The 16,212-nt window shown below is 36.3% G+C and overlaps 1 protein-coding gene across 2 annotated transcripts in view; it reads right to left on the reverse strand.

Annotated features, from left to right (window-relative positions):
- Window positions 1-16,212, reverse strand: part of LOC139139191 (CD9 antigen-like) — an 83,509-nt gene that overhangs the window by 6,248 nt on the left and 61,049 nt on the right. For both annotated transcript variants that reach the window (XM_070708002.1, XM_070708013.1), the window contains exons 2-5: window positions 3,605-3,805; window positions 2,782-2,961; window positions 1,669-1,839; window positions 1,093-1,174 (exon numbers count right to left, since the gene is read on the reverse strand). In XM_070708002.1, coding sequence (XP_070564103.1) covers window positions 1,103-1,174; window positions 1,669-1,839; window positions 2,782-2,961; window positions 3,605-3,805 — 624 coding nt within the window. In that variant the 3' untranslated portion in view covers window positions 1,093-1,102. The remainder of the gene's footprint in view (window positions 1-1,092; window positions 1,175-1,668; window positions 1,840-2,781; window positions 2,962-3,604; window positions 3,806-16,212) is intronic.

The raw sequence follows: 16,212 nt of genomic DNA on the forward strand, positions 1-16,212 counted from the left end.
ACTTGAATAAAATTGGTTGAAACATGTCTGAGTTATGGCTCTGTACATGAAAAAATCGTAATAGAATGGCCGCCTGGCGGCCATATTGGATCGTATCCCAAAACAAATCGACGTGCATCTGTATGACATATGAAGTAATCCTTGTACCAAGTTTGAATGAAATCGCTTCTTGCATCTCTGAGATATCTGTGTGAACGGACGCACGCACACGCACACGCACGCACGCACGGACGCACACACGGACATGACCAAACCTATAAGTCCCCCCGGACGGTGTCCGTGGGGACTAATAATAGCAATAATGTACCCCTTCCCACCCATAATGGACTCACACAAACTTTGCACTCCATAATGTACTCGGGCTTTGCCTTGTACATTATGTCGTGCAAAGTTTGCTTTCGTCCATTATAGGCCGGGAGAGGTTACATTATGGCTTCAATAAATACAAAGTACTACGGTAAAGGTTGTGATGAACCGCCACATGTCCTAAATGCTGACTCAGAGTTAAGCTATGAAACGACTATGACTAAATGGCAATGTTCAAAGATCTCAATTTTTCAAAACATTACATTTGACTTTTACAACAGCTGCTGAGCAAACGGGCTGTTATGATACATGTAGGATGTCTGATGCTAGAATTTGGAGTGAGTGGTGTGCATACAGCGTAAATGTCAGCAAGAGATAAATTGGTTTACAATCTTGTGAGTGTTAGCAACACAGGTACCATCAGTGGTACTATCTTCTCTGTGAGTAGATATGGCTGTAATACCAATGTGGGGGGGGGGGGGGGGGTGTTCCTCATCATCTTTGTGTACCTAGTTGTTTTGTGACATCAAGTGTGATATCTGGACTACACATGTATTAGTCATGGACCTTTCCTTGGTTGCAGTTGTAATGTATGCTATGCTCCCACCTAAGTAGGTTTCGGTGGGAGCGTAGTGTACACTGTAACTGAGGAGAGATCCCAGACTAGGAATGTAAATGCATCATGCATTCTAGTGCCACTATACATTCATATCAGTGGACAAAAATTCCAGACAATTCAAGATTTTGCTGTACACTTTCTCTTTCTTTCTTTCATGTTGCCCTTACCTGTATGCACCTACTCCGATACCATGCCAGCTATGAGCACATAATTCCTCTCCATGGCTGCAGTGAGTTCATAGGTACAGCCCTGGTTAGATATAAAAGATACAAACTTCCGATAAGAGATGTCTCTTCAAAAAGACTCACCAGTGCCTTGATGTCCAGTTTTTTGTAATTCTCATTATGATAAGATCTCCACAAATGGATGAGCGGCTCTCCGTGTACTATGATTTTCTTCCCTCGCTTTTAATCAATTTTTAAAGAAGACACATCCAAAAATTTTCAATCATTTATTTACTGATACGAGCGAATTGGAAACATTTTGTCATAGCAATACCATTTAACCAACACAGACGGGGAGACTATAATAGCGCCACCACACATCAAATGTGCTAACTTCTTTTGTTTTCACAGAAAACCTTAACATTCTTCTTTAAATGGGTGTCTGTGCAAGAAATAGATTTAAAAAATGGAAATGAGAAACCCTGTTATGTAGTTAACATCAAATGTAGACAAGAAATTTATTTTCAACAGGCATCTGGGCATGATAGAAGAATACCAAAGTTTGTAATTTCTACTCACCTTTGTATGGATTCCCTCATCAATAGGCACTTGATCATGAATGATTTTACCATGGCCACAGTCTTTTGTCATGTCCTGACAACAAGTATCCGGTAAGCTGTATTTGCTAATTTTTTCAGAGTACGTGGAATTCACCCAGTCTTCAGGTCCTCTTGCTCCACAACACATAAACTGGTGAAGAAATCATTGAAATTTCCGGGTCAAAAATTAACAACTTAAACACCTTAAGGTAGACTGTGCCTCAGGGACAGATATTCAGACTCTAAAACTTTTGGGGATCATTTTGAAGTTTATGATGTCAATAAAATTTTCACTGGTTAAGTTTTTTGAAAATCGGAAATGTATTTTCCCTCATAGAGATTACACAGGGACAGCAGCCATTTTGAATTTCAAATATCAGTCAATGTTGGGCAAACTTTGCACCCCAGATTTTTATTCTTGATGCTAAAGTTTCATTGAGGAAACTTTGAACAAAAGTTTAACCCTTTCACCACAATGGTTTGGTCCAAATCATTATTATCAATAGTGAGTGTGGACCTGTTTCAGGGAATTAGGGGTTGAACAGGTTAGGGCTTTCATTCTCAAAGCAAACTACCTTGAAGTGAATTTTGCAGTTTCCTTTGATGCATTTGTTCATTGATAGAGGTAGGCCCTCTGTGTCAATGGTACGTCACAAAAATTAAATTTATCTTCATAAAATCACAATTTTGAAGGGTCTCCCTTTCCTTTGCAAGAACAGGTTCAAATTTTTACAATACAATTCTAAACTGCAGCTTGTGTTGAATCACGTGGAGTGAATGAAATTTTCACCATCATTTTGTTTTTGTGAAAATTAATTCATCACCATGGAAGTTTGCAATTCATTCTTGATAAAGAGAGTTGTTTAAAATTCCCTTGAACAAAGTTCGAGTAAAAGTTTAACCCTTTCACCACAATGGTTTGGCCCAAACCAATTGTTATCTATGGTGATTGTGGACCTGTTTACAGGGTATTGGGGTGAATAGATTAAACCTTTCTGTTCTGTGTTGTATATCACCCAGGATGACAAAATAGAAATATCTGACTCTTAAAGAGATAAAACAAATAAAAATAACAACAAAATCTGAATCTCACCTCTTTTTGAAGGCTGTCTATGCCCTTTGTGACATGTTCCTGATTTTCAGCTCCGTACAAATTTTTCACGGCATACGTTAAGCCTACTTCTATGCGTGATGACACTTCCTGTTTGTTGAAATAGATGTACACACCGCCGCCGACTTGTACGATGAACAGACACACTAGGAGAAGGAAATACTGAAAAACAAACAAAAATAAATTATCATCAAAAATTGTCAAGTTTACAGACCCAGAGTAAAAGAATGCATGCATATTGGCACTAGTAAAGACTACGGGACACCAACCTTTGGATGTGAAGTAAAAGGATTTTCCTGGTGTTGACCTCTGACCCTAATGACTCACTAGGTTACTAGATATTATTGCAAAATTTTATTTGTGTCCACTGATGTTTATTCTTGCCAGGTTCCGATGAAATGAGCTTTCACTTACAGTATTACGTGAATGTTAAGCTACATTTCTGATGATAACATCATCATACACATTTCATGATGAAAGTCATAGTCAGCAACCATCTAAGGTTACCTGGCTGGTCATGTGACAATCTTGTGACTATACAATTAACATAACAATCTACCTAAAAAGTGGCAAATTTAATGATTAGTTCTATGATAAGTGGCAAATTTTATGATAATCAAGGAAAGGCATACCTTCATAATAGTTTCAAAGTTTATTTAGGTTCAGTGAAATTGATCAGATAGTGCCTATACCCCTGTTTCACCAATATTTAATCAATGGGTGTGGTATATAGGATTACATCAGCTGAGTAAGCCAAGGCATTGAAATATTTATCCCTGTAAACATTCACAAAATAGCAACTTACAAAACAAAGCAGGCACTGGTTTTCACAGCAGGCACCGCAGCAGCCGATGAAACCCACAAGAATCATGAGCGCACCGCAGCCTGCGATGACGTATGTGAAGATGTAGTACTGTTCCAAATCCTGCACTGAGTCCACGTATTTAGCCGTGTTTGGGTCGAATCGCAGCCACATGCCCACTGCTACCAGTCCACAGCCCAGTAACTAAAGAAATTGAATAAAAGGAAAAGAGGTTAGTTATAAGAGGAAGCATCATCTCAACATAGATGGAATTACAAATTCTTACACAGGTTAACTCCCAGTGACTGCCTTGCTAGACAATCTATCAGAAGTGATGTGTTTCAGAAAGTAGAGTATTTACAAAGAGGGGTCGTGACGTTCAGTCTGTTTGACTCTCTTGTTGAGAAAAATTGCCTCTTCCAAGAAATGTCTAGCAAACATGAAATCAATTCAGTTTTGATACATGCTCATTAACTCATAGTTCACCAATTTCGTAGCTTTTCCAATCATTGCAACCGCCAAATCAACTTGCTTTGGTCCTTTCGTTTTAAGCCACAAAGGCTGTGGTCACCAGTTTTGGTACAGCTGCCATTTGAAGATTTTGAATAAGCGGGGAGATACATGTATGTTGTGCATATACAACAGAACTGTCATATAAGGAACCCATGCGTGCACCAACAGATGGGAAAACCCTCGCTCTTTTTAAAAATTCTAAAAAATTTACATAATTCCTTGAAACACTTTAAAAATTGAAACACATACATGTATATATCCGTGGCTATAACTAACAATCACTGTCACCACAGAAGTTCAGCACATAGATATATACATCCATCATCACAAACTACTGGGCTACTTTATGCAATATTTTATAGATACATAATCGCTTGATTTTCGCACAGCATCATGGAATGGAGATAAAACACTAGCATGTGCAATGTGGCATATCTAATTTAATGTCACTGTCCTATTTCTCTCTTTGAAAGTCAAAATTAGCACACCACTATGATTAGACAAGACAGACATGGAGGTAGAGTGTTTTTCAATTGTGTCATCTCAATGAGTCCTTACGGCACATCTTGCAATACATACATTTATTTTATGCACATAATTAAACCCTTATATGATAAAGGTTAAAAGTTAGCCAGCACATTGTAACCTATTGGGAAATGATGCCCTCATGAGGTGTAATGTTACAGTGATTTAGATATCTCTCAGGTCAAGCTCTGACAATCATTTACACACTGCAATCAGGGCACATATGTATGTATGGCACATGTTTTCAGCTGATATGAAAACCATGACAGCTGAAGTATGTCACAGAACACAGTGATTAAATGTACGGCCTATTTATCCTCAGACTGGTAAAGATGTTTTATTGTGAAGATCTATGACAAATTCAGTGAACTACTGACAAGATAAGGCTAGAGTGGGGAAAGTTTTCTAGTTGCAGACGACCAAAGTAAAATTAAAACAATTTCTCACCATCTCAATGCACTGACAAAGCAAAAGTGCTGGCGAAATAATTGTATATCCACTTGAAAAGGTGAGAGTTAGAAATAAAACGAATTTCAAATTATTAAGCACGAATGATTTTGAGATGCTTCACACAGGCAATTTTCAGCATTTAAATATAGCTTTCTGGAGCATACCAGTATATAATACAAAGTTTGTCAATGTACTTATAAGTTCTTGATGTGATCAATAAGTTAGTCACTGTGTTGCAATGCATTATTGAGATACACTTTGGTGTAGATGTACATGTACTGTACTTATCCACACATGCACAACGAAACACTCAAGTGAAACAATTCATGATCTGGTCAATTACCCTTACACCCCCTCACACAATGTAACAGGTCTAAGCTGTCATATGAAAACAAAGTCACATCAATCCGAAGCAACAGTTATTTTACCCTCAGTGAGCTAGATTAACTATGGCATAGGCTAAAAAGGTTAGACAACTGCCTCAAATTTATGCACTTTAGCAAAACACCCATCACTTGGAAAAAGATTTCCAACCTCTTCGAGTAAATTTATTTTCCGGTTTATAATTTGACTTATTGCATGCTAAAGGCCATGGCGCCCTCAAATTGTAGACCAATAAATCATACATGTATCTGGGTATTCACATAGGTACTAGTTTTTATACTATTTTGCAAGCACTTATTTTATGGGGAACATTCTGACTTTTATCTGCGTCAGTTCGTGACACTTTGCTATCAGATTCCGTTGGCCAAATTTCCCTGAATGTAACCCTCTATAGATCATCCTCCAACAGAATCAACACAATATTTGATGTGATGGCCCTAAAAATAAACAAGTACATTTCCTATGTCAACACAATAACTTAGAGCTGTCATCACAGATGTTATTGCTGTGAAAAATCAGAACAACAGACATTCAGCCTTGTCAATCATACTGGACTGAAAAACAAAGTACAGCACTTCTGGAAGCAAAGATTAGTTCATAGTATTCTCCCCCATGGTAGTTATCAAAGGAAGTGGACTACAAATTTTCGATTGTAGGAAAACTGAGGTCACTAATAAATCATTTACTTTTACTCATACATGCAAATTAGCTGTTCCATATTCCTAAAATCCGATCTGGGGGACATTTCTAGTGTAAACATCATTTCATACAGCTCTTACATTTTTCAGAGCACTCTTTGTAACTGAATTAAAACACAACAATTTGCTACTTCAAAGATTTTAGCAGCGATGTGCTTCTTACTTAAAATCATGTTTGTTCTGAGTTCTAGCTCTGGTCTTTTCTACTGACAGAGGTGATACAAGTTTGCAATTCATTTTTCTTGATTTAGGTGCAAGACAGGCAGCTACATGTATATAGATAAAGCTATAATTGTATTGATATGATTTTTTCATTTTATTTGGAAAAACTATTATACTGCTTTTTTTGATCTTTTCCTCTATTTGTACACACCTGATTTTTATAATTTCATGGACTTTGCATCTGTAAATCATAAAAGAGAAAGAGCACATTACTTTGATAGAATCAAAACAAATTCATAAAACTGCCAGTAAATCGCTTGTAATCTTTTCATTGGTTGATATTTGCATAAATTTGCATAAATTTTGTATAAAATCCACGGCAACAGCCAATCAGATTAAGCCTTATCATCCTATGCTTTTAATATGATTTATGTACAATGCAACCCTTCCATTTCCTATCTACATGAACATCTGTGTATGGATTAATTCCTGTCATTTGCTATATGTCCTGTTGAAACTTGGATTGCATCCGGTAAATTGGATTTCATTCCGTGACCTGATTTAGGCCTTGCACAAACAATATGTGACCCTGGAACACAGAGGTCAAAATAACAGAAACTCATTATAAATTGCCAGCTGTTACCGTCTATTAGAAACAGTGGTAGGTATAGAGTGTTAATTGGACCTGTCAGTGCAGTTTGAGGTTGATCAAATCAGCATGGTTTTAATTATATATTTTGAAAGGACCAAGAGACTTAATTTGAACAATATTTCATAGGTTAGAATATTGAAAAAAAACAACTGTCAAATTACTTTCCAAACAGTTGTTTTCATGGGCATGTAAAAATTTTACCAAAAGTGTATTCTGATTTGGCGGTGTTTGGATTCACAATGTGTGGTCTGTGTAAACTGTTAGATGATAATAGAACAGTGATGCTTGAGTGATCACAGACCTGAGAAGGGCATTTATTCACAAGATGGACTTATTCACCCATGGACAGCCATTGTTTGGTTTAATCCTGGTGTGAACTACGGTGTAGTTGACCCTACGTACAGGGCGTAAAGGTGAATGAGTTATTATAGATCGGCTAGTATGTACATGTATATGAACATATTGTGTTTCACGGTTTAAAGCTCCATTAGCTGTATGGATAAGTTTCAAATATTTTTGACTGTCAATAATTAATTTTGTTCTACAAAATATATCATCTTGAGACACCGTGTGTTCAACTTGGAAACGTAGCCTGTATAGGTGCACTGTCATGTTATTGTTGACCACAGTCCCTTTGTGGAGGGACTGTGTGTTGACATATGAATTTCAGTCTAGACTCAGAATTCATTTGTCAACAATAACACTGCATCTTGTACACAACATGTTGCGTGTCTGGAAGGCTAGTATTTTGTATGTCAACTAGGGATTTTACATGAAATTGATAGACAGCTACAATAATAATAAATTATATACAAAAGAAAGCTCTCTTCAAGACCAATCGATTGCATTTTGTTTGATGAAAATCGGTTCAGTACATGCAGAGATATGTCCTGTTGAATTGATAAAAAACTTCTTCCCATTTAGAAATTATGCCATGGTAGACACCTGTAGTTATCATAACCACCAGGTGACCCCATTTTGAACATTGTTTGAGAGAACTAGAATTGCAATTTCTTGTGCTTTTTGCAATAACTCAAGCATTTCTTATTGAAAATTGATGAAATTTTTGTGGATATTGCTGACGAAATGTTCAATGGTTTTTAATTTTTATAAATGAAAAAAGGTTATTTAGAATGCTGTTTACAAGGTAAACAAATAAACAATACCTGTAAAAAAACAAATGATACCTGTGACATTGATCGCTGTATGCATTATGTATTGTGAACATCAACAGAAATATGATAATCATATTCCATCATATTTACTTTGCATATATGAAAACAGTTATTTAGATTTATATTTAGAAGGTAAACAAATAAACAACAATACCTGTAAACAATCAAATGATACCTGTGACATTTTAGAACTTGATTTGAATTTAACAAAAAATTTTTTAGATTTTTTTAATTTGAACTTTGAAATTTTTTTAAATTTTTTGTGTGATTACAACTGTTATTAATGATTATGAAATATGTCTGATTAATGTAGATTTTAAGTTGAAACGCTTACAAGAACTTTTCCAAAAAGTCAAAAAAATTCGTTCTCAACCCTTTGTCAATGCCGTAAAACAGCAACACGCATTTATAGAATGAACAACTGCATTTAACTGGATGTAAAGTTAAGCTGCCCCCGAAATAACATAGACCCTCGAACATGTCGAAGTCAGCGGTCCGAAATACAAACCAGTATAAATACAACTTTTCCAAAGTCAGGGACACCATCAATGAGGAAAGAACAAATTAATGATCTATGGCCTTGTTCTTCAGAGAAAACCAAAATAGTCCCCTTCTCGGGAACTAAAGATCGAAACTAAAATTTCAGTATAGTATCGGCAAAGTGTGGTGCACGTGCCACAGTAAGTGAGACTACCCAGAACTCCCCTTGATTTGTGTGCTCAGACATTATTTGCTAAAGGCTTCTTCAATTTATCAGTTTCTGAACAATTTGAAACTTAAAATTTAATTTCAGAATTATTGGTTAAAACTATGGTCCAAAATTATTGATTATGTTTAAAATTCAGGAGTAAATTGAATAAGAATTCCACGTTTGAAGGTGCTAAAATTGTACACTTGTCAAGTAAAGTTATCAGCAACTAAGATGGTCTCATCATACCACCTGTCAGACATGCAAATTTCCTTTGTTACAAACATTCAAAAAAATCAATACCCTTCTTTTGCCAACACAGATGCAACTTATTCCCTTAGTTCCTTGAAATATTGCATATGGCTGTCAAAAAACTATGTTGACAAAATCACAAAATTGCTATCTCCTCCGCGGAAAAGGGGTTGATCTTCTCATTATTCACAGTGAGAAATTAGAGAATTATGAATATCAAAACTATGGTCCAGAATTTCGAAATATGGACCAAACTGTTCTGTGTACAGAAGAAATTTGCTTCAGTTCAGTGAGTGATTTCCGTGTGTACGGATCACGGAGAATTGTGGGTAGCATCACTTACTGTGCTTGCGTATGCCTACAGTTGTACACTGCAGTGCAGTGCTGGCTTGACAACTTCTCAGTGTCTATCGAAAAATACCACCCGAAGTCAAACTACTTCGAACAAGATAACGTTTGAAAGGGTAAAGTATATTTCTCTAGATCCTTGCATTAGATAAGAAATCAGACAAATCAAGCTGCAAAATCATGAACGTCGGAACTCAGCTTTGACCTCCTGACACAGAACATGCGGCGAAGCGCCGATTACTTGTATGTGATTCCTGGGAGTGCCCGGATGTAAAGTTCGGTGAAACCATACTCGCTAAAAAGGGCCTTAAGCATCATTTTTCGCATCGTCAGACTCGTAATTATTGCAGAATTACAATTAATATTTATCATAAAATTAATTTTGGGGCCGAACGTTTAAGGAAATCAAGATTTTCTTTCAAAAAAACACAAAACGAAACACAAAGTTTGATCACAGATTGAGTTTTTCTCGGCCGATTTTAACGTTCGCCCCCTCAAAATGAAGCCCATGATCTCTACTTTCGTACCACCCCTAAAAAATAGTGATGCGATCAGAATAAGTCATGCGGAGAGCCTATCAAAGAGGTATATGTTCGATCTCCTTCGCGGGACATTTGAGGTCACGGCACAACGCTCATAATGGACGCCAAATCGCCGGTACGCGTGAGTTTGTAGTCGTGCTGTTTGCCATTTATCGTAGTACAAAAGTGAAAATTTCCCAAAATGTAGTTAAAATAATAATCTTCAACACAACAGTTTCATTTTCTCTGATTATTTGGTCTATTTAAGAATTAACACGAAAGTTCGGACTAGACCTGCATCGAACGCGTACGTTCAACACAAATGTCACGTGACCTAAAATCCCTATGTCAACACAAACGACTGAGAAAATTCAACTTAAAATACAGGTCAAATGTGTGGCCACAACAAACCTTGACATTACCACATCAGATTGTTCAAATTTCTTATTAGATTGACACTTTCACTCCATGGAAGATGAATGTTTTGTAAACTGTACTGGGGTTTGGGGTGGGGGTGGGGGTTCCAGAAGGGGAGGGGTGAGTTACAAAATGAGAATTGATCAGGTTGACATTTGCCATGCTGAGATGAACACATACATTGTCTGCATTCAGAGACTGGAATTCCTACGACCATACTGCTAGGCGCCATTCATTCATATGTATGGTACTGTCTCAGAAATAACATTTATAATACCTGTGTACATCAAAGGAAAGACTGGTGAAATGTATTAGGTATCACCATAAAACTAACTGCTGCCGTACGATCAATAATTTCAAATGAGATGTGGTTCTTTGTGCTCAACATGAAGGATTGATCTAGTCAATAAAAGAACAACTGCAACACAGCAATAAAAGGCTATGTTGAATGTGCATGTAAAAGCCCTAGAATTTCAACATCAAAGAATAAAATCCCTGTATGACAGCAAAACACATTAAATATTTTGAATGTCTGCAATTAAACTGAGTGGTCGTAGCATTTGTAAGCTTTTATAAGCTTACCATTTTCACAAATAAAGCTGTAACCATTACATGTATGTAATTATCTTTCACAGGTAGGGAAGTGGCCACAACACAATGTGGCACCACAGTCTAAGCTTAAACTGCAGCTGACCCTATTGCATGTTAATTGCAAATATTACGATTTGCTAAAACATGTATATTACATGTATGCGATCACAGAAAATAAACATTAAACAGTAAAATTTAATGTAATTTCCTGAAAAAATATGTCTTAATTTTCCATTACAAATGGCTGACTTCATGGTAGAAATTATTTGCTAACACTATTTTGGTAAAATGGCCAAGGTCAAACTGGGTCACACAAGCTACCCCAGGCAAGTGAAAAGTATTAAAAATCTAGACATGATCTTGTTAGCGTTTATAATGCTAGCCATGTCTGTACTTTGCAAATAAATCATAGAGCAAGAATCAGTATCTATATATTAATCCATAAGAATGTGTGTATGTGCATTCTTGATTAATCATTAAGGTTGGACAATTTTACTATTGATATTAGAGATTTCAGACATAAATCTGTTAATCTTAGTCTTTAAATTCTAATTTTAGAACAGCGGCTTCATGGCTTATCGGGATATAAAACTACAGAATTCTATATATAGCAACCTTTGGTCATACTGGTCCATTAAAATAACTTAACATTACGCAGAGCAAAGTCATCCAAAGAATTATTAGTCACTTTTTCTATCACAAAGTGTACAAATCCACACTCCAAACATCCATCTCCATTTATTAGCGTATACATGTATTTAATCAAGTCATTTCTATCATGACTCAACATAGGCTGAATACTGAAGAGAGATTTTCATCGTAAGTACACTGGCTGTTTACCCCTGCCCTTAAAATGGTTGAGACCAATCTTTCAACCTTTGACCCCTGCTACAATCTGCACAAGGTCTTCTCCTTAGCAAAGATCCACTCAACTTGAGAATCTCCTCTTATGCAGTTTTATCTCAAGTAGTCTGCAAAGACGTACACTGTTAAATTTGCATTTTCAATGGCAAATATTTCGTTTCATAATTAGTACATGATCAAATATCAGAAAAATATCATAAAAAAGCTTTATCTTTATGTGAACCTGAACACAATATCAAACCTTACGGGCACAACACAGTAATGCAGATGTCCCTCATGTAGCTACATGTACAAGTATGAGTCTTCTTGACATGCTCTGGCAATTCTACCCTCTATTCTAACTTAAATAATCATACATATAATTTCCCTACAAATACAAACATTTAGGTCTTCATTTAATTTTTTGAATTCACATTTTTTCAATTTTGCACATTACTCACAGTTCTCTGTCACCAAAATCCATACATCAGACAGAAAAATCAAGAAATCATGCAATTTTTGAGTAAAAAACTACATATTAATTCAAATCGCAAACTACAGAAAATTGTGCATAGTTTGAAAAACATCACTATTACATTAGCGGGAAAATGGTACATACACAGCTCTGTATGTGATTGATGTCTACCTCATGGGGGATGCACAATCTGATTAAAATCAGATGTAGAGGTGGCGGTGTTTTCACCTTTGATTCTTTCTTTGCTGTTCTCATTAGCTGATAGTATCCTTATTGTATCTGAACCACTGCTGTATGAGATTGCATTCAAATCTTAAGCATCAGCCAGAAAATCCAACCAATGGTTTTACTCCAGAATAAAAAAGACGCACAGTGTTCTGAAGACTCGGTACACCAAAGAGATCATGTGATGCCCATTCAAAGAAACCCAAGTGTACAAATGCGTGTAGAAATTCACATATTTCGGGCGAATTTGTGCACCTGGTTTTGTTTGTACCATGGTCCATTTGAATTCCAGGTTTAACATATTGGAAAGAGGTTTATAACTGTCATTGGTTATAGATAGCAGCATTGCATTCAGTTAAAAACGCCACCTGATTGGCTCCCGCAAAGGACAATATTTGAACACAATCTCTTTTGACAGACATAGAGTGCGGCAACTATAAGCTAATGAGAACAGCACAGAACAGGAATTGACATGAATACACTGAAGTTTGCACAAGCAGAGAAATTAGAAGTACATGTCTGGTACATGCTACCTGGGATATGAACTGATTGAGAGTTTATCTTGTTCTCTGTGTCTCTATATCAAGGTAGACCAGATCACCTACTGCTCAGCCATATGACTGTGGCACACTCTATGATCTAATTGACCCCTTTTTCATCGATGGAGAAATCCACTCCCCCCCCCATCATAATAATGGTCTGTTCCATGCTCACATTAGCGTCTATTAGGGTGAAAATATGTCATTGTTGTGAATTTTGAGAATTTTTCAGAAATAGTTTAGATACCATTCTAATAAATTTGACTGGAAAGCTGGAATTTCAGGAAAGGTCAAAGATGCAGTGATATCATCTACATCTACTTGCAATAGTTGATCAACTCTTTAACGAGGCTCTTGCAGTTTAATTTTGTCATTACATTCATCACAGCGATTCTCTTCTGATGGAAAAGAAAAGTTAGATATATAGTATGTACATGTACAAGATCTAATGTAAGCATTACTAATTACAATGACTGGTAAACTTTCCCATCCATTTCATTTCATCGAGCAGTATGCAGTAACCAGCGTGCAAAATCCAAAATCAATAACCTTACACTATGATAACATGTTTGTGTAAATTATTGACATTTTATCATAATCACTTCTTGATGGTACATGTATACACACTTCTGGTAAAAGCATTAGTGTATCAATTGTTTACATTTGCTACAGCTGTTTGAAATAAACGTTTACCTACATGTATGTGTGCAGCAAAAGACTGGTAGTGTTGTTGTACAGTGGTCCAATATTATAAGATGGCCGTATGTTCAAAAAAACAATTTCAATTCTTTCCCCTGTTTGCCTCATTTGCAATGTGTGAATTTACTATGTACAGTACAACAAAAAGTGGAAGTCAATTTTAACGTCCACTTGCACCATCCATTGGTCAAAAGCAATCACCTGACTTATTTGCATACATGTCATTGGGTAATTTCACTTTGGATTTCCATTTGTTCAGCAAATGTTTGAGCAGTAAACACAAATGGAACAAATCTGTACCTTAATTTTAATATGGTTCCAATTCAAAGCTTTCCATAATTGGGGAACAAACTTAAATCAGTGCGGCCATGTTGTCTCCATGGCAACCAGCATGGAAATTGTTGCAGTAAAATCACCAACACAAATCAGTCAAACAGATTTATCAACACACTGCAATATTTATGGTCACACTAAGTCAAAGCAATGAAAATTGTCAGTGAATAAGTAACACGATTCCATCACATTCTGAACTATTTCACAGAGTGTGGTAGATACATCTAACATGCAGCGTACTTTGTATCCAAATTTACATGTGTCGGATACAACGAGGGGGCGTACAGGAACTGACAGTATAATCACCAGAAAGGATGTTTTTGCATATGGTAATTGTTGGTTTTTTGCTCACTGCAAACGCTGACTGACACAGAATCTCAAAATGTTCTTGGCTATTACCGTTGCCCTGTTGTGGAATGTCATGTCAGTGAGACAGTTAAATGGCAAAGATCAAGACATTAGAATAGCTGTAAATGGCTTCCATCAATGCTCTTTAGTCACATTCCTCACCGACTTTACAAAGAGTGAAAGCTTTAACTGGCTTGCTGATGACACAAAATGTATTGAAACTGGCTTGCTGATGACACAAAATGTATTGAAACTGGCTTGTGGATGACACAAAATGCATTGAAACTTTGAACTCCAGGCCACTGATGTGTAAATGGCATTGAAAAGGGTTTATTGTTCTGCAGGCTTTTCACCTTTATATTCTGGAAGACCAGGTTCTCTTTGACATCAAGCTTTAGTTTCAACTCCTTTACCCATAAAATCTACACACATCAGTTATAATTGTGAGCACTTCCCTGAAAATGGATCTGGCCACCTAATTAATAACAACATGCAATACAAACACATGTTGCACTGTTTCAATAAAAGACTTGTACACACGTACAATATCTGTCAAAAAATATTTCGAAAAATATTGCAGTAGTCTTAATTTTCTGAAGTTTGAACAAATATTGTTATGAACAGTATCTATTTTTGAAGTAGAAACCACACCATTACGGGACAATTACATGATTAAATAATAATATTATACAATCATTAAAATTTATGACAAATTTGGACTGGAAGGTAAATAATTCGCTTTGGGTAATTTTTAACATGATATCATGAATATTTTATTCGGAAACCTTGGTGACTGTACACTAATGCATTACATCCCATGGAGACCCAATACAGCAGTTTACACGGGATGATCACATGACAGTTGTCTGACATCAGAGATGACTTTGACATTTGTTCTGACAATGACCAATCCAGCTTGATTGATGTTCTATTGTGAAGTCCAATGAACAGATGTTCAAAGGTTAATATTTCAAGAAACAGAATGGCTAAAGTTTAACATACTATATACATGCAGTTTGAGCACAAATTGCACATTTGCATTCTGGTCATATTTCCTTCCAACTATAGAGTATAAATTTATCTCATCAATTTAATTACCCCACCCTACGTCATGGAATTCATGACACGACAACAGATGCAACCATCACAATAATTAGGTTTAAGGCTCTGATAACAAATACAACCTACAACAAATAAGTCATCGTTGATGACACAGTCCCCGCTTGTCCATTTGTTATAATCATTGGTGTCTAGGTAGCTGTGGTCTAGGTCGCTGTGGAATGACATTGATGCAATGGTGCATCGGCCTGTGACTTGCATAATAAAGTAATCTGAGGAACGTGTAATAAATGACTCATCTCTGCCGGTAGTGACCACTGAAGGAACTTTTGATTACATCACACATAACAATGCCCTCACTGCCTCTAGTGTCATGACGGCACATACTATACACATGGTTTGGTGGAATTTTCGAAATGCTATGGGATTGGGTATGTTGTTGTAATCAGCCATTTCGGATCATATAATGAAACAATTTAATGTGCACAAGAATGCAGCCATAGTATTTTATCTTCGTATCACGTTTGAACAAAATCAGTCCATCGAGGGACAGTGACCTATGTTTATGTTCAAAGACATAAAAAAATCACACCAAAATTGAAATCAAATGGCTGTCTCTTGACCATATGGATCATAGCACAAAATTAGTAGACATGCATATGTATGCCATAGTACTTTATCTTTGTACCAAGTCTCAACAACATTGGTTAAGGA

This window comes from Ptychodera flava, chromosome 1 (genome assembly GCF_041260155.1).
Source record: "Ptychodera flava strain L36383 chromosome 1, AS_Pfla_20210202, whole genome shotgun sequence".
Taxonomy (NCBI): Eukaryota; Metazoa; Hemichordata; class Enteropneusta; family Ptychoderidae; genus Ptychodera; species Ptychodera flava.